The sequence below is a fragment of the Sciurus carolinensis genome, chromosome 13, assembly GCF_902686445.1.
Source record: "Sciurus carolinensis chromosome 13, mSciCar1.2, whole genome shotgun sequence".
Lineage (NCBI taxonomy): Eukaryota > Metazoa > Chordata > Mammalia > Rodentia > Sciuridae > Sciurus > Sciurus carolinensis.
In genome coordinates, this window is record NC_062225.1 from 69,719,699 (window position 1) to 69,746,527 (window position 26,829).

Genomic DNA, 26,829 nt, shown 5'->3' on the forward strand with positions numbered 1-26,829 from the left:
TGGAATTCCTGTATTCCCTCTGGGAACCTCCATGTTCTCAGCTGTCCAAAGGCTCCCCAAACCTTGGGTTTCAGGGCATGGGGTGGCGGGGCGTTATAGAGACTTCATTACAAAGGCACAGTCGGTTAAATCATTGCATTTGGTCATCAACTCAACCTTCAGTCTCTCTTCACTCCCTAGAGGTCCTGGAGAGTGATGTTGAAGTGCCCTTAGTCTTTTCAGTGACCAACCTCTATCCTGAATCTACCTAGGGAGACCCCAGCCTCTCATTAGCATACAAAAGGCATTCATCAGCCTGTTGGTGATTCCAGTGGTTTCAGGAACTAAACGTGATGGAACAGGAGAGAGATCAAACATATATTTCACAGTATCACCCTAGTCTTACTCACTTACTTGAGTCTTACTCAAGAGATGGGAATTGGGTAAGTTCTCACATTCCCATTTTCCAGTTGGAGGAGACCAGGAACCTAAGAGTGGTCTAAGAGGTGACTAATCTCCCAGGTCCAGACTGGAAATACACAAGGCAGCTGCAACCACAAATAGATCAAGGTTCTTTTTGGCCTGAACTGAAATGGCAAGTCATCCTGAGTCACAGCCAATGTCATCTGCTCAAGAGACAAGTTTCCATTTTTTTCCAGCCCCCCCAAATCAGGCTCATGAAACCTGTCAATTAAGAAACTATTAATCATTTTACGAAAGTACTCCTCATTTTATAAGCTGTACCAACAATTCCTTTAAAAGGCAACAATTTTCTTCAAATGTCATATGTGTTCCCCAAACCTGACTTACACACAGGATTTCAGGAACAGAGCTAGGGAACAGAGTGATGTCCATCTGTGCTATGGATTCTTCTCCTTTTTGTTCCCTACTCAGTTGTCATCATTTCTACCTTTAGCCCGAGGCTTATGAAATCCCTAGCATGTATAGAATTCCCAGGGATCCTCCTAACCTAGATGGCAGTCAAGATTCTACTTCTTTTAGAAAATCTTGGAAACTCTGACATAGAGACTCTGTCACATGCCTGATCCTTGGGGGAGTCATAGCCACGCAAAGACAGAGGGAATCAGTTGCCGTGGAGGAGAGACCACCTTGGTCTTTCCACCCCCATCCAATCCACATCTCAGCATGAAAAGCCAGGAGTCCAAGAGGGAGAGGAAAGAGAAGCAGTCTTCTCTAGGAAAAGTGAGACTCCCTCTGAAAAAGGCGTTTTCATTTTTAATTGAAATTTCAAGAAAAAGCACTTTTGGAACAAGTGCTGTTTTTCCGTATTCACACAGAGTTCTCCAGGGCTCTGATCTTTGTGAACTGTGAGAAGGACTGAGAAGTACAATGGACAGAATCTACATCCCAGATTTTTCTGGGACAGCACTGATTTTACATCTTTGTCCTGTGAAGTTCAGTTGTAGGAAATGGGAAATCACAGTCACTGTAGCTCCTGGAGGGTCCTTTGTTCTTGATCATATTGACAATTCTGTCTGTCCCTCCAGGAGCTGCACAGCAACCCCCAGTTCTATTCTGCCAAGGTTAAACGGCTGGATTTGTGCCAGGGAGTGGTAGGTAAGTCTGAAAGCCTGGCCCACCCACCCAGGGGTGGTAAGCAGGGGACTCCAGAGATCCCAAATGAGGAGGGACAGGTAGATCACAAAGGTCACTCAGTGGCAATCTCCACCTAACTATACTTGGATGAATTAAGTCCTGTGCTGGAAGTTTATAGAAATCTGTCCTCTCGAGATGTGTGGAAATGTCACACTTTGCCCAAGCCCCCAGATAGTCCTCAGTATCAGTTTACAGGTCTAAATTTTGTTTGAGGAAAATGTGCCCTTTATTTCATTCCCTATGGTGGGTTCTTGGGACACCAGTTATTAGACTCTCTAGAATCCAAGCAGGCCTATCATCAACTTGGCTTTTTGAAAGAGTAAATAAAAACAACCATTGGCCCTCAGGGATGGCACGCGTATAATGATACCCATTTTGCAGATGGGAAAATGGGTCCTGAAGAGGTGAGACTTTCTCCAAAGAACATAGATCAATTTTAGAGATAGAATTTAGAAAAAGTTGGTTGTGTTTGAGTCCAAATTCCTGAAGATGGGACATTTAGGAAGCTGAAAGCTGATCCAATAATGTAGCTCAGTTATTGATGTCAAGTTCAGATTCCAAGCAACGTTCCCTATCCGCTGCTCTGGTCCCTCACTGTACCCATTCTTAGTCTATAATTCCCATCTCTTAAACTAGGCTAAGCCCAGAGAGGACAGCACTTGGGACTGGGCGTGTTTTACACGCAAGACATCCTCAGTAGGCACATGCAGATGCTGGCAGAATGTGCATGCGTGTACAGATGCCCGCAGCTACAGTGTGCTCTCTGGCGCAGGAGACTGCTGGTTCTTGGCTGCTCTGCAAGCGCTGACATTGCACAGGACATCTTGAGCCGGGTTGTTCCCCTGAATCAGAGTTTCACGGAGAAGTATGCTGGCATCTTCCAGTTCTGGGTGAGTGTCTTCCTGGTGCCTCAGCCTGAAGGGGGCCGTTGGAAACAGGGCCCACTGAAGAGCCATGCCTTTGCCTCTGGGCTACCTTCCAGGGCAGTCCTCATTCACCAGTGGGCACTATCTCCCTCCAGTTCTGGCACTTTGGGAAATGGGTTCCTGTGGTGATAGATGACCGACTGCCTGTGAGTGAAGCTGGCCAGCTGGTGTTCGTCTCCTCTACCTACAAGAACTTGTTCTGGGGAGCTCTTCTGGAAAAGGCCTATGCCAAGTAAGACAACCACTAGGAATATCCCCCTCTTTGTCTTCTTTTTTTCTCTCTCTCTCAGTGTTGGGGGAAGGGACTAGAATCAAGCAAAGCTTATGAAGTGAGTTTCTGAGGCATGCCTTGGCCAACGTAGAAGTGAAAACATATTCAAGGTGTTTGATATGGGGGTCACCTCATCTGAAGAAGTATTCAGGAATTTTACCTTTCCCTAATGGATGGAGGTGTTTAAGGAACTCTTAGTAGACATTCTTTCTTTTTATCCTGGTTGAAAGGAAGGAATAGCAGATATGTGCCAAAGAACAAGTGAGTAATGGTTCACTGCTCATTTGGGCTAACCCATCTGTCGTACAAATGCCCTTGCCTTTTCTTCTCATGTTAATTCCTTCTCTGGGCAGGCTTTCTGGTTCCTATGAAGACTTGCAATTTGGACAGGTGTCTGAAGCCTTTGTGGACTTCACCGGAGGGGTGACAATGACCATCAACCTGGCAGAAGCCCCTGGCAACCTCTGGGACATCCTAACCCAAGCTACCTACAGCAGAACTCTCATTGGCTGCCAGACTCATCTAGGGGTGAGAGTGGGATGCACAGTGGCAGCCTCTCCTGCTGCCATCCCCTCATCCACCAGCTGTTTGTCTCCTGTGTGAGCCCCCGGGCTTCTGCCCAACCCCATACCTAGAGTCCTGGTGTTCAAACCGGGCCACCAGAGCTGAGTCCTGAGGACAGACAGGGCAGCAGTAGAATAAACATGGTATTCAGAGAAGGGAGGTGATAATTATTAAATATCAACTACACGCATGGCACTTAACGTTCAATTTAACTACAATAAAGAACTCAGAGCCAGGGTAGGAAGTCCTTAGATCAGCCCTGGCTCAATGATCCATGTATCCTCAGACAATGATTTAGCAATTGATCTAAGTTTGTCCTCTGTAAAATGTAGGTTCTTATCACTTCCAAGCGGCACATTTGTTATTGAGAAGGTCAAATGAGACTGTGGATTGTGAAGAGTTTTGGAAATTGTTGTGATGTACCGCATCATGATTCTCTTCCACTGCTCTCCAAAACCCACTGCTCCAGCCAAGTCCATTCCAGGCATCCCACGACTCCTGGAATAAGCTGCACACAACTAAGGACTGACTGGGGTGTCTTTTTTGTCTTTGCAGAAGGCAAGGGTGCAGGAGAACGGACTGGTGGATGGCCATGCCTATACTCTCACAGGAATCAGGAAGGTGGGGTGAACTGGGTCCCTCATTTCCCTCTCAGCCTCCTGCTTCTCTCCCAGGGCTTCCTACTAAGACCATGGCTCATCTTGGTGAATGTTATCTGTGCCCAATCTTGGAGTGAGGTGGGAATAAAGTCTCTGGTAGATGCTCCAGGGCCTGCCAAAACTGATGGTGGACTCCCAGGAACTCTGTACCTATTTTCTGGTGTAAAGTGTTGGGTCTAAGCTTTGCTACTCTCAATGCATCATCCCAGACTCTCCCAATGGGTCACCCCTCAGCCAATCAGCCATCTAGCTCTGCTGTGCTTCACAACACTTCCTTAAACTTCACTTCACTAGATGGCTGATGGCAGACTTCATTCTGGTTCTTCCTTCCCAGGTTATTGCTTCTCTCTCACATGCTGCTTTCCAACAATCTTTCTAGTTCTTCCAATTGATATTTGTCTTTTGAGCTCCACTGTGCACTGAGAAGAAGGATCAGACCGGGACTCTGGCCACAAATTGCTTACTGTCAAATATGGAGACAACCCATACCTGAGAAGGATAAGGAAGCAAAGTAAAAATGGAGAGAAGAGAGCATACAGGGAAGACTTTGGGGGTTCAGAGGTAGAAGAGAAGACATTCGCCAATTGACTTGGAGAGAAGTCAGAAAAGGATAGAAGAGCTAGTATGGGTTGGCTCCCTCAAGATGGGTAGATCCATATGAAAGAGAAAGTCATTCTGGAGGAGGGAGCTGCATGGGCAAAGCATGGAGATAAGAAGTCAGAGGGGTCAATCTTAAAGATCCTCTGACATTATCTTGAGAGCCAGACTCCGAAAGACCTCCAGCTTCCTTTAACTGTTTCACATTTTTTACACTCAACTCATATATAACTTCATCCTTCTTCTTGATCACCAACAGCCATGAACTTTCATTTACTTTTGTACTTATTTAACAAATTTATATAGCACTTGCTTTGTGCTAAATACTATTCTAGATGTTGGGCTACATAAATCTAATCTCTGCCTTCGTCTTTACATGGTCTTCTCCTTCTGTGTCTTCTTCCTTTCTCTTAGAATAATAATCTTTGGATTTAGGACCCTACATCCTAATCCAGGATGCTTTCATCTCAAGATGCTTCCAAATAGTATCACATTCACATGTTCCAGGTGGTCATATGCTTTGGGGATCCACCATGCAAGCCACCACTATATGTGTGACTATTAGCTTCATTTTACAGATCCGGAAGCTGAGAGACAGGAGGTTAAATCGTTGGTCCTGGGTCCCACAGCTAGCAAGTGCAAGTAGCAGGGCCACTTTCTCCTCTACCAACTCTTTAGGCCTTTGGTTTTTCCTTTGCAAGTTCTCAGCTGCAGGCCTGAGTCTCACCCAGATATCTGGAACACTTGGCACTTAACCCAGCCACTAAACCTTTTCTCATTTTGTGTAGGTGACCTGCAAATATGGACCGGAATATCTAGTGAAGCTACGGAACCCCTGGGGGAAGGTGGAATGGAAAGGAGACTGGAGTGACAGGTTTGGACTGTTGGGGAGCGGGAAGAATCAGGCAGGTGAAGGCTGTAAAGGAGGCTGCCATTTGCACAGAAATTCAGATGTGTGCTTCCTTTGGCATCAGGCTGAATCAAAAGGTTTTAGAGTGTGGAACTCAATCCCTCACATATATAAGATGCTTTATGGTATGTAGGTCACTTTCTCTTTTGTTGGAATAATTAAAGTGAAGGTTCATTGAGAACTGAGCTATGCTAAATCCTTTGATCTCTTACTACCTAATTCAGTTTCCCCAGACAGTGCTATATAAAGTTGGTAGTTGCATCCCCACTTTACTATTGGAAAAACAGATGCATAGATGAAGATTTACCTGAGGTCACATAGCATGGCTCAATGAAGGTCTCTGGTGCCTTAGTCTAGCCTTCTATCTCTGGAGTGGTCCAATGCATTCTTGTGCTTGTTGAGTCAAAGGTAGAGATATTGGAATTGATAGCTACTGTTTGGTTACATTAGTGACCTCCGGGCATCCTGACTGAAAGTCTACATTTGGGTTGTTTCTGCCTTAAGGAAGCCTGAAAGAAATGTGGGTTTTATAGGCTACAGACTGGGTATAGGGCACAGGTAGAAAGGGAGGCCAAGTGTGAGAGACCACATCCCTGTCATTATGAAGAATTGTCATTTTTAACCCCGTGTGACACTACAGAGTACACAAACATGTTCACATCTGCATTAAACTTGACCATTTTTATAGGTGAATGTAAAGACTTGGAAAAGCAAGTTGAATTTTACTCCTGATAGTGTGTGCTGCTTTGAATGAATTGACAGAAGTAACAGAGGAACTGGGTCTATATGGAAAAATGTCACCCCAAAAAATGCTTAAATTCTAAAGTGCTACAGAAATATGTCTTCGTAGTGTTGGTCGTGATTCCTCATTTCATAGAACAAGAATGAACATTACAGAAAGGTGATGGGCAAAATTATAGTTTTGTTACTTTCTGTCTGTATCATCTCAGGCAAGTTTCATAATTTTTCTGAACTAGAGGTGTGACAAAGATTAAATGAAGGATGGACTTTTATTCCACAATGTTTCATCAACTGCTAATCCCACCCAGTGTATTTTCCATTTCAAATATTATATTTTTCAGCTCTAGATATTCCACTTCTAAATTTCCCATTCTTCCCTCATTGTGTCTGTATTTTCTTTTACATCCTTGAGAATATGGAGTGTGTTTATAATAGCTATCTTCACGTCCCTATTTGTTAACTCCATCTTCTCTCTCATTTCTATATTGGTACCTACTGACTGTTTTTATTCCTGGTCAGGGGTCACTTTTCTGCTTCTTCATGTGACCAGTAATTATTTTAATTGGGTGCTAGACATTGTAAATTTTAGTTTCTGAATGTGGAATTCCATTGTATCCCTTTAAAAGGTGTTGGGCTTTTTCTGCCAGGTAGTCACATTGCTTAGGGATCATTCTGATACTTTGAAGTTTTCAAGCACTTGTAGGGCAGGTTACGATAAATTTTTATTTCAGTGATGATTTGACTCCATTACTAAGTTGAAGACCCTCTGGAATCTCTAGTAAAGACTTTATGTTTTCAAAAGAGTCTTTAAACTCTGGCTGTCGGAAATTCACATGATTCCCTGCTCTGTCTACAGACCAGTCTTATGCAGTATCACTTAAAAAAAAGCACAGATAAACTTTCAACCACAGCTCAAGGGAACCCCTGTGAAGTTTTCTGGAGCTTCTTTATGGAGTCCCTTCCTCGAGGCACTTTGCCCATTACATTCTAGCTGCCTTGGTTTCCTGAAACTCCGGACTCTGTCTTCTCCATTCAGCTGGAGAATATATTCCACGTCCTGCATCACTGTGCTGGAAATTCCCTTCAGGAAGAAGGCGATGTGAGAGCTCAGGCTGTTGGCTTCCCTCCTCCCAGGATCTTAATCCTGTGCTGACTGCTGCCCAATGTCTGAAAATCATTTCTTATATTTTGTCCTACTTTGGGTCATTTATAGTAGGAGGCTAATACAGGACAGCTTTGCTCTTTCATGGCCAGAAATAGAAGTTCAATATGATGGGCTTTGAAAATAAGCAACTGCAGACTCAAATGCCAGCTCTGACATTGAAGAGTTTTGTGACTTCAAGCAAGTGACTTAATCTCTCTTAATCTTAGTTGCCTAATCTCTAAAATGGAGATAGATGTCTCTCTGTCAAAGTTGTTGTTAGCCTTAAGTGATGCTAGCCTTAAGTGAAATAAAGTATGTCAAGAACCTAGCCTGGTGCTTGGCTTAGAGTAAGTGATTGATTAATGTTACATGTTGATCTTATAATGCAGAATGCAAGATTTAGTCATCTGCAAAACAGTCTGAAAATAATTCTAAATGATGACACCACAGAGCATTTACTAAAGAATTTCTGGCATGCTCTTTGCAATCTTGTCATTCCCCATGAAAATGTATCTTTTCTATTTTCAGTTCAAGAACATGGGAGCTGCTGAGCCCCAAGGAGAAGATTCTGCTTCTGAGGAAAGATAATGATGGAGAATTCTGGTATTTGACTTGGGGATTTGGGACAAATGCCCTGGCTTACATCCAGCAAATATTTTCTGGGTGCCTCATGTATGCCAGGCATCTTGTATAAAGAAGTCAGTAAGACATACTCCCTTAAGGGGCTTCCAGTCCAGCAGGGCCAAAAGCTGAGGTAAATCTTATCACAGTCCCTATGATAAGAACAACACTGAACAACAACACACATAGAAGCCAACTCTGTGGTTCCCATTTTTTATGAAAAGACCTTTCATTGGAGGCCACCAAACAAAGGGACAGGTGGCAAGTTCAAATTCTGCTCCCTGATCAGCTAGTAGGGGAAGATTTTAAGCAGCCCAGGGTAAGGGGAAACAGGGTTGGTTGGTTGTAGCCAGAGTCTGTATGCAAGTCCAGGTGGAAGGTGAGTCTCTGTTCCATCCACTTGCTGACAGCACCCTTCCCTTCTACTCTAGGTCTACCATGCACTGTTCTCCTACAGACTCCATTATTCTCCCTTGGAGACTTTTGATTCCATCCAGTTCAAAGGTCATTTTAGGGCAAGCCCTAGGGTTCTGCACTTGCATCCTAAGAAAAACTTAAATATTGTTAGGAACAGGGAAGAAGGCATTTTAAGGGCAGGACCTCAGGCACAGGACCAGCATGTGCTCTGAGCAGGGCTTGGGGGCGGCTGCCTCTCTGGCCTCCATTCTGCTCTCTGCTCAGTGTCCTCAACACAGGGTTTAGCTTTCCTGTCCCGAAAAGGAGATGAAGAAGGAATGGACTACAGAGTCTTGCCAAATAACAAGCCTCCTGATCTGGGCCCTGCAGAGCGGAGTCACACTATCCCAGGCAACCCAAAGTTACCCCTCAAGGCAGCCCACCCTTTCTGTTTACCTCAGCCCAAGTCCCATGGACTGCTGGTCTCCCCTGACCTGTCCACACTGCTGCAGTGCCTTGCTTTTGAAGATCTTTTACTGCAGATTCTATCACTTCCACTCTGTGGATGAATAAACTGAGCCCCAGACAGCTTATGCAGCAGGACTCAGAGCACAGTTAGCATGTGGGGGTGAAGCTCTTAATTAATGACTGGGAACTGACCTACACAATTTCTCTTGAACATCATAAGTCAATTGACTGGTTGTGAACACCTCAATTTGCTTTTGTCACTGTCACAAAGAAGCGGGACCATTATCTTCAGTAAGCCACGTGTAATGATGCTAAAAGCCAGAGGGCAGGGGTTTCCTGGGGCTCCACTTCCCCAGATGGACCCTCACACTGATCAGGCTGGCCCCCCTCCTGCATCCGGGACCCGCTGGACTCTGCACAGAGCAGGGAGGACGATGGGTCCTGGGTCTGGGAGAGGATGGGGTGCCCAGACCAAGGCCCCATCCCTGCTTCTTGGTCCTCGGGACAGGACATCATCTCACTCGTCTGTGCTGTTTCCGCCTCTTTTCAGGATGACACTGCAGGACTTTAGAGCACACTTTGTGCTTCTGGTCATCTGCAAACTGACCCCAGGTCTGTTGAGCTTGGAGGTGGGCCAAAAGTGGACGTACACCATGCGAGAGGGAAGATGGGAAAAGGGGAGCACAGCTGGAGGCCGGATGAAGTCCCCGCGGCGAGGTGGGCACGCAGCGGGCTCTTGGACTCGGGGTGTCACGTAGGGGGTGGTGCAGACAGCCCTGCACATGTGGCTGAGGAGGAGGGAGCCCTGCTTGTCAGCCACCCACTCTAGTCCTGGGATGCGTCCATAGGGAAGAGGGGGCAACTTTGGCCCCAGTTTGCAGAGATAGTCCTCTTTGTCAGGCTGTCACCTGTGGGTCTGCAGCTTTCCAGAGGGGTGCCTCTTCTGATCCACAAGAGTGGCACACAGGCACGCAGGCATGGTCACTGAATAGGTGAAATCAGTTTTGGGATAAGGCCACGGGTGCATCAAAATAACCACCTCGTGACGGGCAGGATTCAAACAGTAATCACATCCCAGGTATCAGGTGTTCCCCACTGGAATCTGATGGGGACACAGACCCAGGGCTCCCGGGCTCTCCCTTAGAACAGAAAAACGTGCCTAAATTCTTGAGATGGGAAGTTGGTGGCCATGTCCCTTCTTCTGTGATGGAGGTGGTGGGTCTCCCTTTTGAAGGAAAGACCTCTGGGTCTGATCTCAGTGGGGCAGGGCAGCCGTAGCTCTGGTGTCCCCTCCCACCACCATATCCCCTGATGACTGAATCTGTCCTTAGGCTAAGGTTTCACCTCTGCCAAGGTGTGAAGGCTGCTGGGATCTTGGGCCTGCTCTCCTCAGCAAATTGACACAGTCACTTATTCAAGCAGCAGGTGTTCGTGGGGCGTGGTGTCTGGGCCAGGCTTTGCTGGGCAAAGGGGCAACAGCATAGGAACAACTCTGGGCAGGTGTGCGTAGGAGAACCTGAGGTGGAAGAGCAGGGGGTGTACGGGACACAGAGCTGAGGATGAAGGGTCTCCGCTCTGTCCAGACGGAACTGAGATGTGAAGCCTGGTGCAGGTGTCCTCAGATATGTACCTCTGGGTGGTTTGGGAAGCCAGATGATAGTGGAACCAGGGTCCTCTTCTCACCTTGCTGTGTTTTGCCCAGACACATTTTGGAAAAATCCACAGTTCCTGTTGTCTGTCTGGAGGCCTGAGGAGGGGAGGCAGTCCCTGAGACCCTGCAGAGTGCTGGTGTCCCTGCTCCAAAAGCCCAGGCACAGGTGCCGCAACCCGAAGTCTCGCCTGGCCATTGGCTTCTACCTCTTCAGCGTAGGTGGCCCCTGGGACCTGAGGGTGTGAGGTCCAGCATGGGGTCTCCAACAGCTACCACTTCTTCCTCGTCCCTGTCCTCTTAGCTCTCTGTCCCTGTCCTTGGGGTTGGGTTTATGTCCTGACTCTGTGCTTAGGAATATGCGATCTAGAACAAGTCACGTCCTTGCACTTGAACATCAGTTTCTCCACCTGTAAAATGGGGTCCATGAAGCTAATGCAAAGGGTTGCACAAAAGAAGACGGTGTGGTTGTGCTTTTCACAGAGCCTGGCTCGTAGATAGAGTTGGCTCCTTTTCCTCTCCCAGGCAGCCAGGGGTTCTTTGCCTCAGGCTTTGTCCCAATTTCCCACCAGGGATCAAAGTGCCCAAGGGAGGAAGGGGCCCCCGGAAGATGTCTTCTGTGTCAGATTCCATCAGGGTTTGGAGTCTTTCAGTAACTAATTAGATCTTTCTTTCTTTGTTTTTCAGATAAGCAAGGTGAGGTCCACACTTGACCTTGACCAGAAGCCCTAGTTTGGACTGATGCCTAGTTTGTGACTAAGCCACTGTGAGACTGGCGTTGACTGTAGCATCCTATGCAAGAAGCTGAGAATGTCAGTGATGTCAGTGGATAATGCCAACTGTGTATGTGTGCGTGTGTGCACATGCGTGTGTGTGTGTCTTTTTTTTACTTAAGGATCCTAAGAAATCCTTACGCTTCTATAAGGAAATCTCAGCCTAGCACAGAACCAATAAATTTGAGAATTCATTAAACCCCTACATAAATACCTAGTACGAATATTGAAGGCTGTCGCAGCAGAGGAAGGATGATAAATGACAACCTTGCCTGAGCTATGGAGCCCATAATAAAATAGACCTAAAACATACAGGACATCAAGAGACCACACAACCCACCTCCTCAGGAACAAGGATAAAAGCTTGGGGAACTGGGTGTGGTAGGGCACGCCTGTAATCCCAGTGGCTTGGGAGGCTGAGACAGGAGGACCATGAGCCAAAGTCAGCCTCAGGCACTTAGCAAGGTGCTGAGCAACTTAGTGAGATCCTGTCTATAAATAAAATACAAAAAAGGGCTGGGGATGTGGCTCAGTAGTTGAGCGCCCCTGAGTTCAATCCCCATACCAAATAATAATAATAATAACAACAACAAAAACAACAGCTTGGGGAAATGGGTATGGGGACAAGAACCACCTGGAGGCACTGGGGAAGAAGTCTGAGGGATTCCAGCACTGGAGGGTGGCAGCTATTATTTTGTTTCCCAAGAAAACAGGAGTGAAACCTTCATTTTCTCCTGTTTTGGACTGAATCAAGCAAAAGGACTTTTATAAAGAAACCATTTTGCATTGGATCATGTTTTTGGTTTTCTGTTTGTTTTTCCCTCCTGCAGGAACACGGGGTGCTCCCAAAGTTGCCTATTAACTTGAAAAGAAGTTATTTATATTACGCTTACATCTACATAGAATTTGGGTCGATCTATAATAAAAGTGTAAGCAAAGGAAAACTGGGAATCACTTATAAAAGTAAAAAGGCAAAAAAAAAAAAAAAGTCATAAAGGGATGAGAGAAGGCAGTTGATAGTACAAGAAAAACTAAACCCAGGACGGGATCCTGGTATGAACCTCTTCTTTCTCTGTAGCCTTGAGTGAGAACAAGGGGCAGAGGAAGTAAGAGAGAAAAGTAAGGAGAGGCAGGGAACAAAGAAAGAAAAGCAGATGACAAAGCGCATGCCCAGTGTGAGATCCAGAGCGCTGCTTCGGGTCTGTGTTCTCATCCAGTTCTCTTCTGTGGCTGTTTCTGCTGGGATGACCTGCCATGTCCAGTGCTTTGTATGTAGCTGCTGTGACGCAGGGGGAGGGAAGGTGGTGGTCCAGCTGCACCTGTGGTCATCAGTCACATCTCAGTCACCCTGAGATTGTGTCACACACATGGAGAAGGCATAGAAAGCACAAAGAACAATGGAACTCAGCTTTCCTGAATTCCAGTCCTGAATGGAACTCTCCAGGACAGATGACGTACCGTGGCTGAGCCCAAGGTTCCTGCATGGTGAAATGAAGCTTACAGTCACAGGGACATTTCTCACATCATTTGTGCCAATGTGTTTTTAATGTGATATCAAATCAGCTCACACCAGCCCTTACTGGTTTCAGCAAAGGTGCCCCCCAGCATGTTCTAGTTCTCTCCATCCTCCACGCCCCTCAGCCTCATCCTCCACTGGGGTAATTGAAGTTGCCTGATCAAAGGCCAACTCAGTCCTGGTTCCCGGATGAGAGTTCCAGGCCTGGTCACCAGCCCTGGGTGACCACCTCCACTGGTGTCATTCTGTCCCCCACCCACAGCACCATAATGACAAGAGGAGACTGCCCCCTGAGTTCTTCTGGAGAAATGCTCCCCTGCGCTGGCCTGAAGAGTTCCTTAAAGAAAAGGAAGTGAGTCGGGAGCTGTGGCTGGAACCAGGCACATACCTCATCGTGCCCTGTGCGTCTGAGGCCTGCCAGGAGTCGGAGTTCCTCCTCAGACTCTTCTCCAGGAAGCACATCTTGCAGTAAGGACACAGGCTGGGACCCACGAGGGCCACTGCAGGCTAAGAGGTCGAGATTGGAGATGGTGGAGACCGGAGTCTCTGCTGCTTAGGATGAAAGAGGAATAAGGAAAACTGGGCACCAAGGTGCTTCTCTATAGAGAGGTCATTCCTTTCCACTCTCCTTCCACCTACCAACTAACCATGCTGGATGCCATAGATAAAAAGAGAACAGACATGGCCCAGGCCCTTCTAAAGCTGAAGACCTGGGAAGAACACAGTCATGGGCAAGTCATGGATGTTGCAATATATTCAGTATAAACATTAAGATGCCCAGATGCTAGAGGAGCATCAGAGAGGGGCATGTGAGCTGACTTGACAGTCCTGGGGAAGCAGGGATGGCTTCAGGGAGCAGGTGACTCCTGACAGAGGCACAAGGCTTGTTCAGATGAAGGGTGGCCGTCATTCACTAGCAGGTTCAGTCACCACTAGTGTGCAGTTGAATCTATTCATGCACATCCCAACCAAACTTAGTATTTTGCCTGTGATTGTTTTAAAGTGATAGTCTTTCAGTACCAGGTATTTTGTGTTGGTTCTCTCTCTCTCTCTCTCTCTCTCTCTCTCTCTCTCTCTCTCTCTCTCTCTTGGCCATAGTAGTTTGAGTTGATCTCAGGCCTCACTGCCAGACCAGATCACTGAATTTTGAACTACAAGTAGGGGTAGTTAGAGAAGGTTAGGGAAGTTAGGAGTAGTGAGCTATGTCATGTGGCTGGACTGGACACTTTGAGGAGAAGTGGGAGGTGAGAGACGTGAGCCGGGAAGGACTGCTGGCACCTCTGCTCCAGAACTCAGAGGATAAGCTCCCCGGGAGGGCCAATATTTGTTCAAAGGTTCCCAAGACGACCCCCCAGAGGAAACTCTCTGTCTTTTTCTTTCCTCAGTGAACTTGGCAACAACTCCAGTGTGGTCTTCTCTAAGGTGAGAGGTCTGGCGAAGCCCTGACTGAGCCTGTTTCCAGTGCCAAGGTGGTGGGCACCTAACATCATGGTAAAGGATCAGCAAGGATCTGGCAAAGGCACCGTGCCATCTGTTGTGCTCTGAAAGTGCCCAGGTCAGCTGTTTTTGCAACAAGAAAGTCTGGATAATTGCCCTTCTTATCAGGTTCTCATGATCAAGGGTCCAGAGCTCCAGAGCATATCTGAACTTTCTTCTGCTTCTGCTTCTGGCGTTTCACGCACTCATTTCATTATATGTTACTTCCCCAACATCGGGGAGAATTTGAGCAACAGAGATGTTTGTGAATGCTGTGTTGGAAATTTAAGATGATTCAAGGTCAGTTTCAGAGACCTAGAAGCCATGACACAACAATGTTTGCAGGAGAGTCTATGTATGCAGTTCTTTTTGTGTGTCTGTTCCTACAGGAAATAGTAGAACAAAATGAAGAACAGAATGAATTCTTCACCAAACTCTTTGCAAAGGTTAGTGTGGTGGGCAGGGGTGGAAGGAGGAGGTAAGGAAGTGGAGCATAAAATTTTACGAAATGTGGGTTTGTATTTGTTTGATGCTGTGTGTAAAATGCGATTTAAGGCTTCCTATTTCCCTGTTATAGTCAGCTGTTTCCTCACCGTGACCAAAATACCCAACAAGAACAACTTAAGGGAGGAAAAGTTTATTTGGAGTTCATGATTTCAGAAGTCTCAGTGCATAGAGGGCTGACTCCATTGCTCTGGGCCTCAGGGTGAGGTAGAACATGGTGATAGAAGAGTGGGGTAGGGGAAAGCAGCTCAGGACGTGGCAACAGGAAGCAGAGAGAAAACTCCACTCACCAGGAGCACAATATAAACCCCAAAGGCAGTGACCCAACTCCTCCAGTCACTTCCCACCTGCCGACAGTTATTGCCCAGTTAATTCAGATCAATGGAATAATGCACTGATAAGGTTAAAGCGCTTATATCATTATCATTTCACCTCTGAATCTTCTCATATAGAGCACACATCAGCTTTTGGGGAACACCTCATGTCTAGACCATAACAACCCTCAGTTGCTACTTTCTATTAAAGTTCTCACATTTTCAGACAAGTGCGAAGAGCCATTGTCTCCAGAAGTAGTTAAGATGATGATCTGTTTTTGGAAACTGTGTTGATTAGTCATGGGAAAAGCAAAGCGGATTAATTGGAATCTTATATGTATTGTTTATAAAGGTTTTCCTCCATATCTGGGGTTTCCAAACATTTTATGCCGCAGTCCTTTCATCAAATGAAATCTAATAGTGAATCCAAATACACACACACACACACACACACACACACACACGCACGCACACGCACCATAAACAATGTACATTATGACTATGTAGCAGTTTTATAAATTCAAATGCATGGTACTTGTATTTCACTGATATTTTATAAAGTCAAATTTTAATATGAAAGATTACTTTGGTAAACTCTAAAATTAAAATCTGGAGTTTTGGCTGATGATCTTTTGTGAGGAAGAAAATTCAAAGCAAATTGCTGAACTTCTAAAATACTTCCACTGAGAATCGCTGCTCCTATAAGCCTGCTTCTTAAGGGTTCTGCCCTGCTGGTGTGCTCTGGACTTGGCAACCAGTCAAAGAGCATTGTAAAGTTTTTATGAAACCTCAGATTGAATTACATGTCTGGCCAAAATCTTTGTGTACAATATAATGGTGTCACTTATTTCTGCTCAGAAGTGGCACATATACCATGTTGAACCTATGCTGGACAGGATGTTCCCAGCCCCTTTAACTTGCGACCCCTCTGCTGGTGAGTATTCAGTAACGATGGTTTTCTCTCTCCATTCTGCTTTCCTTTCAGTATCCAGAAATAAATGCAGTTCCGCTGCAGAAGATCCTGAACCGCATGACCTGGTCAAGTAAGTGCTTTGGAGTCATCCTGTAGGACTCAGAGGGGACACACATTTTCTATATTCCATCTTTGTTTCTCTTTGCTTAGTGCAATGTGTGAATCATTGAGAGCTGACCCCACCTAGCAGTTACATTTGACAGCAGGATGGGTTTTGTGATCTGGCAAAGCAGTAGAGCTTTAAAAATCCTTATTTTTTGCTCATTTTGGGTGTGTAGAGATATATGGTTATGAAATGAACACTTTCTCCACTTTACTAGTTTGAGAGGAAGAACCAAGTACTCCTTTCTTGGCATATCAATTCCATTTCCTCAACCTGGGTTATAAATATTCATTATTGACTCAACTACCAGGGAACTCTCTGATGAACTCATATTTAAACTGATCGAGCTACAAAAAATCTGGAGGAATACAGCATATCATCTAGGAGGACTTCAGATGGGGAGCTTTCATATGGCATCTGGGATACATTATTAGGAAAACTTGAAGTCCAAGCAAAAACATTGCATACACAAGAAGACCATAGAGGAAATAGACTGATTTCTGTAGGGAGGCAAATTAACTTCAAAGTGAGAAAGATAAAAAATTAACGAGCATTTCCTACTTAAGATATTTGATTGCTTCTTTATATGAAGCCAAGATTCTAAACCCAGACACATTACAGTTCAGGGTATTGTATTTCTCAGGGTTTGAAATAGTTTCCAGATGCTTTCTCAAAGTCTAATTCAGTTATCAGTGAAAGATCCAGAAAGGAAGATTTTAGAAATTCTCAGACATCAAAAACCCCTGAAAAATTTCTAGGCTAATTCTAGAAAAATTATCTAAAGGAAATGACTTGTACCCATTTAAAGTTTTTTTAAATGTCTCAATTGCAAAGTATGCAAAACACTTTTCCTAAAAGATGGGTGGGTAAATTGCTTTTGTTTAGTCTTATGAGAGGATTTCTGGAACTTTCTGTCAGAGAACTACTGTACATTTTGACAAAGTATTTGGCAAAATCTCCCATAGTAAATAATGAAATCTGAGTTGGAAAATAGTAATACTAGATGTATTCAGAAGTCTTAACACCATTCCCAGGGCTACACAAATATACGATAAGAGAAATAATTCTTTATTATTGGTGAAAGTCTACGTATATGTTTAGGTGTCTAGATGAGAATCCCAGATTTTGTCCTTGGTTCCTTTATTTCCCTAATTTAATCAGTGGCTTAGAAGAAGACATAGGAGGTAGCCTCAGTGCATCTGCAGATGATCCTACACTAGGAAGAATCACCTAAACAAGAGACAACAGAATCAAATTCCAGAATGTTCTCAACAAGCTGTGCCCAAACCAAAAAAGATGAAATATAGCCAGGATGATCATAAAACACTGCCATTGTTATTTTTTAAAATTAGGTGCACTGGTTCCTAACTTTCTAAAGACCTCATTTTTTTCTTTTGACAGTTTAGGTGAGAGACATTGGTTAATTTAGTTGACCTCCAACTTACAAACTAGTAATCTCAACTTGCTGCTAAATAAGCTAGGCAAATTCAGCTGCATTTAATGGAAGCATTTAGATCTGTGTTTATGAAATTGTTCTCCAAGTAACGTTAGAAACTAAGTGGTTTTAATAAGCATTCTACGAAGTGAAAGGAGTTCGTTTCTGTGGTCAGTGGTACTTGGGAAATTCCATGTCACACCATCATGTCCACAGCTCAGACGTGCCAGGCCAGTGGGGTAGGTTGCTGAAAGGCCCAAGAAAGTGCCTGCTCGTGGCATGGGAGACATATGATTTTTTGGGGAACACTCACAAGAGATCAGTAACTGTTCCAAGAGGAGTTCAAGCAGCGACAGGCTGAACTGGTAGCAGCTCTGTCCCCCTAGGTGCCTTGCCAAGCACAGTGCCTCCATCCCTCATGACACTGTTCCAGAAAAGAGTGTCTTTGTCCCTCATGGTGCTATTTCCAGTGGCAGCCAGCTATTTGAGTGACAGGTATCCTCTCCACAGTGACCCCAGTTCCACCCCAGTTGCCACTGAGAGAGGGGTTTTGTGTTAGGCTGCAGAAGCAGTGATACCATCAACATTAGTTTTCTTCATTTGCTCATATGATCGGCATCCCAAGGAGCAATTGTCCTGGCGTACATGCAAGAAAGTAGCTTTCTACAGATAATAGTAACTTGCCCTAGTTCCCAGTGTATACAAGAGAAACACAGTGTCCTTCAAGATAATACGGATCTAGACCTTCTAGCTCCGGCTCTCTCTCACTGTTCCCTTAACTTGGCTAGGTTTTTGGGAACAGAAAGGGGGCTTTCAGGGACATAGTGTTTTACTGTCCCCCTTTTCTTTAAGGACACAAAATTTCAATATCGGCCAAGGAGCTTGGTGAAGGGAGGAAAGGGGTTGTAGACACCAATTATTCTATATACATTTGATCACAAAACTCTCTACAGAACATCTCCCTTGGAACATAATTGGGAAATACTGACTGAAAACTTTGGAAGCAATAGACCTGCTGCAATCAAATTGCATCAAAGGAGTGCGTTCAAGTCTTGTTGTCATATTTCAGACAAACACTGACAAAGTATAGGCTCCAGAAAAGGGTGACAAGGATTTAGAAACCATTTCATCTGAGGAACAGTTGGGGCTAGAGATGTTTGTCAGAGAGGAGACAAACATCATTTTATGCTTTTCTGGAGGCAGAACTGAGTCAGTGAGTGAATATTACAGGAGGATCCTGTGGACTCAAAAAAAAGTTTCTCTGGAAACTCTGTGCACGTGGAAAAATGAACACCCTATCGTTGACAGAGCCACCATCATGAAACCTGAAGAGAGAATCCCTCAGTGTGGGTGGAGACTTGAACTGGCTGTCCTCACAGCTCTCCTTTCGGTGTGGGAGTCTGTGGCTATGATCCTGGCCCTTCTTAGGTGCAGAGCATATGTTCCTTTCTCCCACTGTGTAAGCAAAGCCCAGCCAGGAGCAGGTGTCCTCTGTAGGGTGTAAGAGCCACCACCTGGTCCCCTCCCTCTCCACTGCTTTCTCCTTACTCTTTCCACCCCACATACATGGTGTCACCAGAACCTCTCTGGCTGCCCTGGGCAGCACTGCCTCATTCTGTTCATAAAAGAGACTCCTTTGCTCCCTGCAGGTCTGGGGAGCCCACAGCCCTTCTTCAGCCTTGATGCCTGCCAGGGGATCCTGGCCCTCCTGGACGTATCTTTTCAGGTTTGTGGGTGGGTGTGTGCTGCTGGTTGAGATCTTTGCTTTGGAATCAGCCTGACTGGGTTTGAATCCAAACCCCAGCCCTTGTGAGTTGTTTGATCTTGGACTTCGCTGAACCTCATCGTGCCTGCAGATATTCATCTAATGCAGTTAAGATAGTATTTAAATCTACTCTGTAGGGTTGGTGTAAAAATGCAAATAGATAATGCAGGTAATGTGCTGAGGTAAAAACTGCCATCCATTAACTATCGATAATGATAATCTGCTGGGTGCAGTGGTACATGACTGTGATCCCCTCCGCTCAGCAGGCCGAGGCAGGAGGATCACAAGTTCAAGACCAGGCTGGGCAACTTAGCAAATGAAATATTTTAAAACGTAAAATAAAATAGTCTGGGGGCGTAGCTCAATGGTAGAGCACTTGCCTAGCAAATGCAAGATCCTGGGTTCAATTCCTAGTACCAACAAAACCCCCAAAACATATCTTATTTCCTGAGAGTAAGGACGCGGCAGCTAAAGAGTACTGCCTGGTAGTCATGCTACAGCCTTCATAAGAGGCCTTCCAAGAGCCTCGGGGCTCTGAATCTTTCATCTGGTGATGGGTAGTGGCGGTCCCATTTACATACCAGGAAACCTGAACTCAGGGAATTCAAAAACACACTGTGCCTCAGCTTTCCTGGTTCTCAACCCTGTGATTTTCCTAGCAAATGCTTCGTCTTTCTGAGTGGGCAGTTAAATCAAAGTTTGATAATCTATAGTGCAGAGAGGCAGAGAACAGATAGTCTGAGGAGTTTTGTGCAAACAAAATCCTTTGCAGACACTCAGAGGTGGTGCAGGATGGGGATTAGGTGTCGAGGCAATGGGACAGGCTCCATCCTTGTCCCCGGCTCTGGGAGCTCACTTCATCTTCTAGACCACAGCGGGGCTGATGCTACAAGGTGTAAAGGACATAACACAGGTAAAACAGCAACTCAGTGCTAGTGAGGACCCAGAGAAGGCATGTGGTGGCTTTTTGACCCAGTCTCTCTGATGCCTGGGGTATTCTGACATTGTCTACAAGGCCACCCATTCTGCTTTGAACTTTTCATAAATGAGTAAGTAAAAGAGGCGTCTAGCCACCCTGTGCCTAAGTTCTTCTGTACATTGGTTTTAACTCTTCTGAGAAAGTTACTGGCTTTTATTTAAATCACATCCATTGGCCATGTCGAAATCTCCTGCCTCACTGGATGATGGCTGTTGTCATTGCTACCATCATTTTGGACATCCTTACTTCTTGCAAAGCCACTGTCTTTTCCTAGCAAGGGCAAGAGAAATCTAGGCTGGACTGGCCAGTGAAAGGAGCCCGGCAGGGACATCAGACCTTGATCAGAGTCATCCACAAATTGCACACTTCTTATAGAGGGCCCATTGGTGCTTCCAGAGCTGACGATGGAATGCTCTCTTGTCAGAGTTCACCTTAACCTGTTATCAGCTTAATGCATCAGGGACCGTGAGCATCCAGGAGTTCAGGGGCCTGTGGAAGCAGCTGGTGCTCTACCAGGTAAGGACAAGCCTTAGCCATGCTCCTCTGGGGAATGGAACAGAGATGGCAGTTCTTCAACACCACGCAAGATACTCCTCTCCCCCTTTAAACCTGACCACTTGTCACATCTCTGCTCTTCCCGCAGTGAGCGCTTGCTCTTCCTCTCTCCCAAACTCTGTCAGCCTGCTGCAATGGTCTCTTGAGTTTCTAAGACATGTATCTGGTCAGGTCGCTTCTTAACAAAAACCTCTTAAAGATTCCCCGTTACTTTCAGAGGAAGTTCAACATCCTCAGCAAGGTGGCATTTAAAGTTCTTCAGAAATTGGCTTCTCCCTACTCTTTCACTTTTCTCCTGAGTCATAAAGTTGGAACCACTTCCAAGTATGGATAATGTACTTAAATCAAGCACATTTACCTACACCCAGACGGTCTATAACCCAAGAGAAGAAAACCTTTGCCTTTTTCAGAGCCTGTAAATGACGTGAGATGATAGATTCCTGGCCTGGACCTTCTGCCTAATTCCTATCCATCAGCAGTCTCCCTGTGACTGACCCTGGCACACATGGGGGCTCTTAGATGGTCTTGGGCATGCCTGGCTTCCTTAGCCTCTGGTTTTGGTTCTTTGCAGGAAGTTTTCCACAAGCAAGACAGTAGCAGGTCAGGATTCCTGGACTGGGTGCAGCTGCGGACTGCTGTGAAGGAGGCAGGTAGGTATGGAGGAGCTGGTGCCAGGACAGGTGCTCACTCCCCAGACGGGGAGGCGGGGTCGCATGACATTCCAAAGTGATTCCCCAAATGCAGAGGCTCAAAGGTGTGGATCTGCAAGTAACAAAGCATTGATTATTATGATGGTTATGATCATAGCTAAGATCTGTCAAGGGTTGGCACATCTGGTCTCTTATTTAATCTCCAACAACACCCTGTTGAAATCCCCACCCTACAGAGGAAGAAATTGAAGCTTGGAGAAGGTAAAGAACTTGCTTGGGGTTTCAATGCAGGACACCTGGGCCCCAGGAGTACCAAGTCAAGCACTGAGCACTAAGTCTGAGCTCTAAGCAGTCTGTCTTCTGCCTTGAAAGCCAATGACCACTTGATAAAAATATCTCCATGCTAGTGGTCTAAAGGGGCAGGCATGGAGGATGGAGGTAGAATTAACTGATTAAATGATTAGAAGATTTGAAATGAACATCATTAAAAAAGATCTCCATGCTATCAGGATTCAAGTCCCTCAAGTGGAGGGACAATGTAAGGAGTCTCAGATGGGTGGGGACATGGGTGCAAGAGCCTCAGCACTCAGCACAGGAGCCTGTGCTTAATGCAGGAATCGTGCTCAAAGATGACGTCTGCCAGTTGATGCTCCTTCGCTACGGTGGCCCCAGACTTCAGATTGACTTTGTCAGCTTTGTGCACTTGATGCTGCGTGCATCAAGTAAGTGAGTGGGGGTGAGGGACTTTTCTCTGCATGTCCCATGGTTACCCACCTGTCCCTTGTTCAAGCTCTAGAGAGCATAGTGCCAGTTCAGACACAAGGCTGGGCATCTCTGGAGATCGTGGGCCATGTGCCTGTCTAAACTAATTTACACCCTGCGTTGCTCCAGAGGCAAAGGTTTGAGGTATTTCGCTTATAATAAGCGTGGCCATTTGTGGTTACATGTAGGTGGAAATTGGCTTCCCTTGCATTTTCAGCATGGATGTGGTTAAGGTAAGGGGAGGTGTGGGAGGAACTAGTTTATAAAATTTCAAACACACACACACACACACACAAACACACACACACACAAACACGCACACACACAAACACACACACACATAAACACACACACACAAACACAAACACACACACAAACACACACACACACACACACAAAGTAGCTGTATTTCTTTCTGCTGTATTTTTCACAGATGTCTTCCAAAACTTAACCCAAGATGGCAAAGGGATATACCTCCGGAAGTCAGAGGTAAGACTTTCCCCAAAGAGTCAGCTGTCATTGATTAGGTAGAGGTGGTCATTGCAGGTCCAGGTTCTTGTGAAGTAGAAGGGTTCTGGGGGCCCTTCATTTTACTGTGTTGGAGATTTGGCACTGCATTTATTGACTTTTTCATTCATTTATGAAATATTTACAAAGTACCCACTTTGTATCTGGTGTGTCTGATGGGACAGGGGAGTGACTAGCTCTGTTCACAATAGTGCCATGTGACATCTCTACAAAATTTCCACAATGTATGACAAGGATTTACTTAGCTCACAAGCCACATGACTGGGAGCCAGTGGGTCTCAACTGGCTTGTCCATACATCTCTGGGCTGGCTGGAAGTTTTGCTGGGTTACCTTAATTGAGGAAACTCTGACCAACCTTGCCCTTCTGAGGACAGAGAGAGAACAAGAAAGTGAGCTTAACACACAAAGCCTCCAAGACCACGGCTCTGATCTGACACAACATTCCTTGCAGCTCATTGTTATTCAAAGCAAGTCACATGACCAAGTTCATTTCAACAGATGGGGAAATAGTCTCCTTTTTCATGCCACACGTCAGACAGCAGACCATGCACACAGAGATGGGTGAGGAGCCGGGTCCAGCAGTGAACTCCAGCACAGACAGTAATGAGAGATCTAGTCTCCATGGGGCACTCCATGAGGCCTCTCTGGAGGAGGTGACATTGAAGCGAAAACCTTAAGAACAAGAAAGAACCGGCCAGGAAGAATAGAGAGGAGGAAAGGCCTCTGCTGGATGGATTGGTGTGTGTGATCCTGGGTAGAGAAGAGAGGGAGCGGAACTGGCTCAAGGTGAGTCTCAAGATCAGGGTCAGATCAGGCAAGACTTGCAGGCCAGAAATAAACCTCAGTGAAGAACTTGCACAGCTTTACCTCAAGTTCAGGCACTGCATTCAGTGTCTTTGTGACCTTTTCCTGCATCCTGTGTAGTGCTTTACACATAGTAGGCACTTGACAAATGTTTGTTGAATGAATAAGGTGATATGTTTAGAAGACAAATACATGTATGACAACAGTTGTCTCCTCTGATTCTTCAAAACGCACTGCTTTATCCAGCACCTGCCTGATTTGAGCTGGTCCTCGCTAGTGCTCACTGCGGCGATATTGGAGTCTGGAGTTGATTCACATGTTCTGTTTATTCTGTAACACTTTTTGCATTTGAGCTGCTTAGAAAGGCCCCAGTAAAAGATGACATGTCTTTCTTGATCTCAAATGTCAATTTTATATTCTATATCCTAAGATATGGAGAGAGCCTAAGCATGTGTGTCCTTCCAGTCACCCCAGTAGTTGATGTGAATGTGGGGTTCAGCTCCATTGCCCGGTGAAGCTTCCTCTGACACCACTGGTCATTTCATCAATATCACCTTCATCATCAGCATCATCATTTTGATGCAATGTCTAGTTTCTCCAGAGATCCCCTCAATGAGAGATCAGAGGGACTGTAAACACATAGAATATGCTCGAAAGATGTCTGCTACCCAGTCGGCTTGCACACCTGCAGAGGGTGAACATGCCAAACTGAGTTCACAAGGGGGGAAAACTCATTGAGAATTGAATACAAAATCAGCCTGGATCTTGACTGTCATCATTCACAGGCACTGTGAGCAGTCAAGGTTGATTATATTTCAGGTTGATTTATACTTACTACCAGGTGCTGTGGTCCCTCTGGCTAAACCATTCTTTAATGTCTCATCTCCATGGCTCCCCAGGAATGAGGGGGAAGAGGTCTCAAGTCAGGTGGGTTTGAACTGATCATAATTGGCTTTCTCCTCATGTGCAGTGGCTGATGATGACCCTGTATTCCTGAGAAGTCTGGAGCCTTATCCATCTTCACTAAGGATTCTGCATATGGTCCAAGGGTACTTTGGCTGAGGATAACCCTTGCTCACCCCAGTTACTATTCTTCAGGACTGTGCACCAACATCACCTTCTCAGCTGGGAAGATTTTTCTCCTGCAGCTCTCCCCTTCAGATGCTCAGTATGCCAAAAGGAAAGGAAGGTGGCAAAGATTGCATTGGATTTGTTAAGTCCAGCTGTCCTGCCCATAACCTTGTCACAATCAGAGATGTTCCCTGATATGGCCCAAGCAATCCAACTGTGGAGCTGGTGTGCTTGGTCTCTATGGGATACATCCATGGCGGTCCCATTTAAATGACCTTACATCTGTCAGGTGTCATCACACTTGAGATAACACTCTAGGTTTCAAGGTTGGAAGAAGGAATGCTGCATCCTTAGATATCTGCACCAGCATCTATAAATGGACAGGTATAGGTTAAGTTTTCTTTCTTTAGAGTGGAGCTAGGGACAGAGTAGGTTTTCAAGAACATAGAAAATAAGAGCATCAACTGGATCCAGGTGGGGTGGGCTGGCTCTGGCATCTGAGGGCACTCTTGTCTTCTGCTGACAATATCTCCAGATGACTAGATTTGGGACAACTGTGGATTTAAGAAACCTGAGTTCTCAAAGGCCTTCTTGCTAGTGACAGGCATCAGTCTGTTTTCTTGACCTATGCACTATTGGACCCATTTTAAATCAGTTCGAAACTTCTCTGTGTACCTCCTGCAAAGAAGAATAACAAATCCCTGCCAAGTTATAGAGTTTGTCAGCAGATGGTTGGCATATCTGATTTTTTTCAGCTACTATGATACGTCATTATTTGTGGCATCCCTACCAACCCCAAACTCAAATGCAAAAGCAGAACAAAGGCTGTTTTTCCAAAGCCCACATGTTTTGCTCATAGGTCAGCACCCCAGCGCCTTCATTAATTACTATTCTGTTTGTTCTTGATATACGAACAAGTCTAACAAATGTGTCTACCTGGTCTCCAGGTCCACAGTGGACTAAAGGAAGCAGCTGAATGCAGGGCTAAGATTGTGTCACTTAAAGACACAGGAAACCTGACAGCCTGATAGATGAGCAGTGTACTAGAAGAATGGAGCACATTCAAAGCAAAGTTCAAGGAGGTAGAAAATTATTTTCCTTAGGAAAAAAAAACCCTTCATTTATTCCAAATGATAAAATGTAATGGCTTGCCATAAAGTGCCAGATACATGAGGTGTCACTGATTTTATAAATGATGATCATATATTTATAGTTTTTTTTTTAAATTATGTCCTTTCATTGATTAGTGTGGTTGTCCTTAGATTCTGCCATTGTATTAATAAAGTTTTAATAAAGTTTGTTTTATAAAGTAGTCATTGGTCATGATCCATGAATGATGTTTGGAGATTTGAGGTGGTGGGAAGGGGACAGCATTTTCCCATTCATGACATTTAGATGACAGTGTGCTGGTTGTGCTTGGCATGGATGGATCTCTTTCCCAGTTAGGTCTGAGAGAGTCTGGGTTCTGTCTCTCTGGTGGTCTGCACTGCCCTCTTATTCTCTCATGTGTCACCCCAGCCCCCTGAGTCCATGCATCATTAAGGCACCTCAAAGATGACCTGTGCTCTGCTACTTATCCGCAATATTCCCCACAGCTGAGCACTGGAGATCAGGAGCAGAGCCCGGCCCTCTCTGCATCTTCTGTCATTCCAGGGAAAGCAGAGATCTGGGGCAAGATAGGTGACAAGGGTCCGGTTGAAGCTATGGGAGGTGGACACCAGCAGTGTGGAAAGCTGAAAGCCAAGTTTAGTGTGACCAAGAATAAGGGGCAAGTGTGCAGCCAATGAGGGACAAATGTCAGTCCTCCTATGCTGAGGCCAGGAAGGTCAGGGAATCCAGAGGTCAGGTTGTCCACAGAGCACATACCCGTTCTTGGTGGTCAAAAATCTCAGGGGAAATACGTGACTCTGGTAGAAGAAAAGAAGTAGAAAGGAAAAGGAGTAGAGGAGGCAGCTAAAATATCTACCTTTTCTTTTCTTTTTTTTTTTTTAGTTTATTTTTTAATTTGTTGTAATTAGTTATACATGACAGGAGAATGCATTTATGCATTTTGATAAATCATATATAAGTGGAGTATAA

General features: G+C 45.4%; 1 protein-coding gene across 1 annotated transcript; it reads left to right on the forward strand.

The window, feature by feature from the left end:
- Positions 1–2,463: 2,463 nt before the first annotated feature.
- On the forward strand, positions 2,464–24,676 carry Capn14 (calpain 14). The gene is made up of 18 exons (XM_047523548.1): positions 2,464–2,486; positions 3,147–3,321; positions 3,916–3,978; positions 5,402–5,487; positions 7,937–8,011; positions 9,444–9,610; positions 10,596–10,759; positions 11,229–11,237; positions 13,093–13,298; positions 14,216–14,252; positions 14,696–14,752; positions 16,110–16,167; positions 19,285–19,349; positions 20,827–20,895; positions 21,506–21,584; positions 22,199–22,306; positions 22,780–22,835; positions 24,650–24,676. The coding sequence occupies exons 1-18, from the start codon at positions 2,464–2,466 to the stop codon at positions 24,674–24,676; spliced, it is 1,524 nt and encodes a 507-aa protein (XP_047379504.1).
- The last annotated feature ends 2,153 nt before the right edge of the window (positions 24,677–26,829 follow it).

What these genes read in the sequence shown, in the direction of transcription:
- Capn14 (XM_047523548.1), top strand. Translation starts at nt 2,464, where the DNA reads ATGCTGGCATCTTCCAGTTCTGG. An exon ending in GCTGCCAGACTCATCTAGGG is followed by an intron (nt 3,322 to 3,915) that starts GTGAGAGTGGGA and finishes TCTTTGCAGAAG; the next exon opens with GCAAGGGTGCAGGAGAACGG. An exon ending in TCACCAAACTCTTTGCAAAG is followed by an intron (nt 14,753 to 16,109) that starts GTTAGTGTGGTG and finishes CTTTCCTTTCAG; the next exon opens with TATCCAGAAATAAATGCAGT.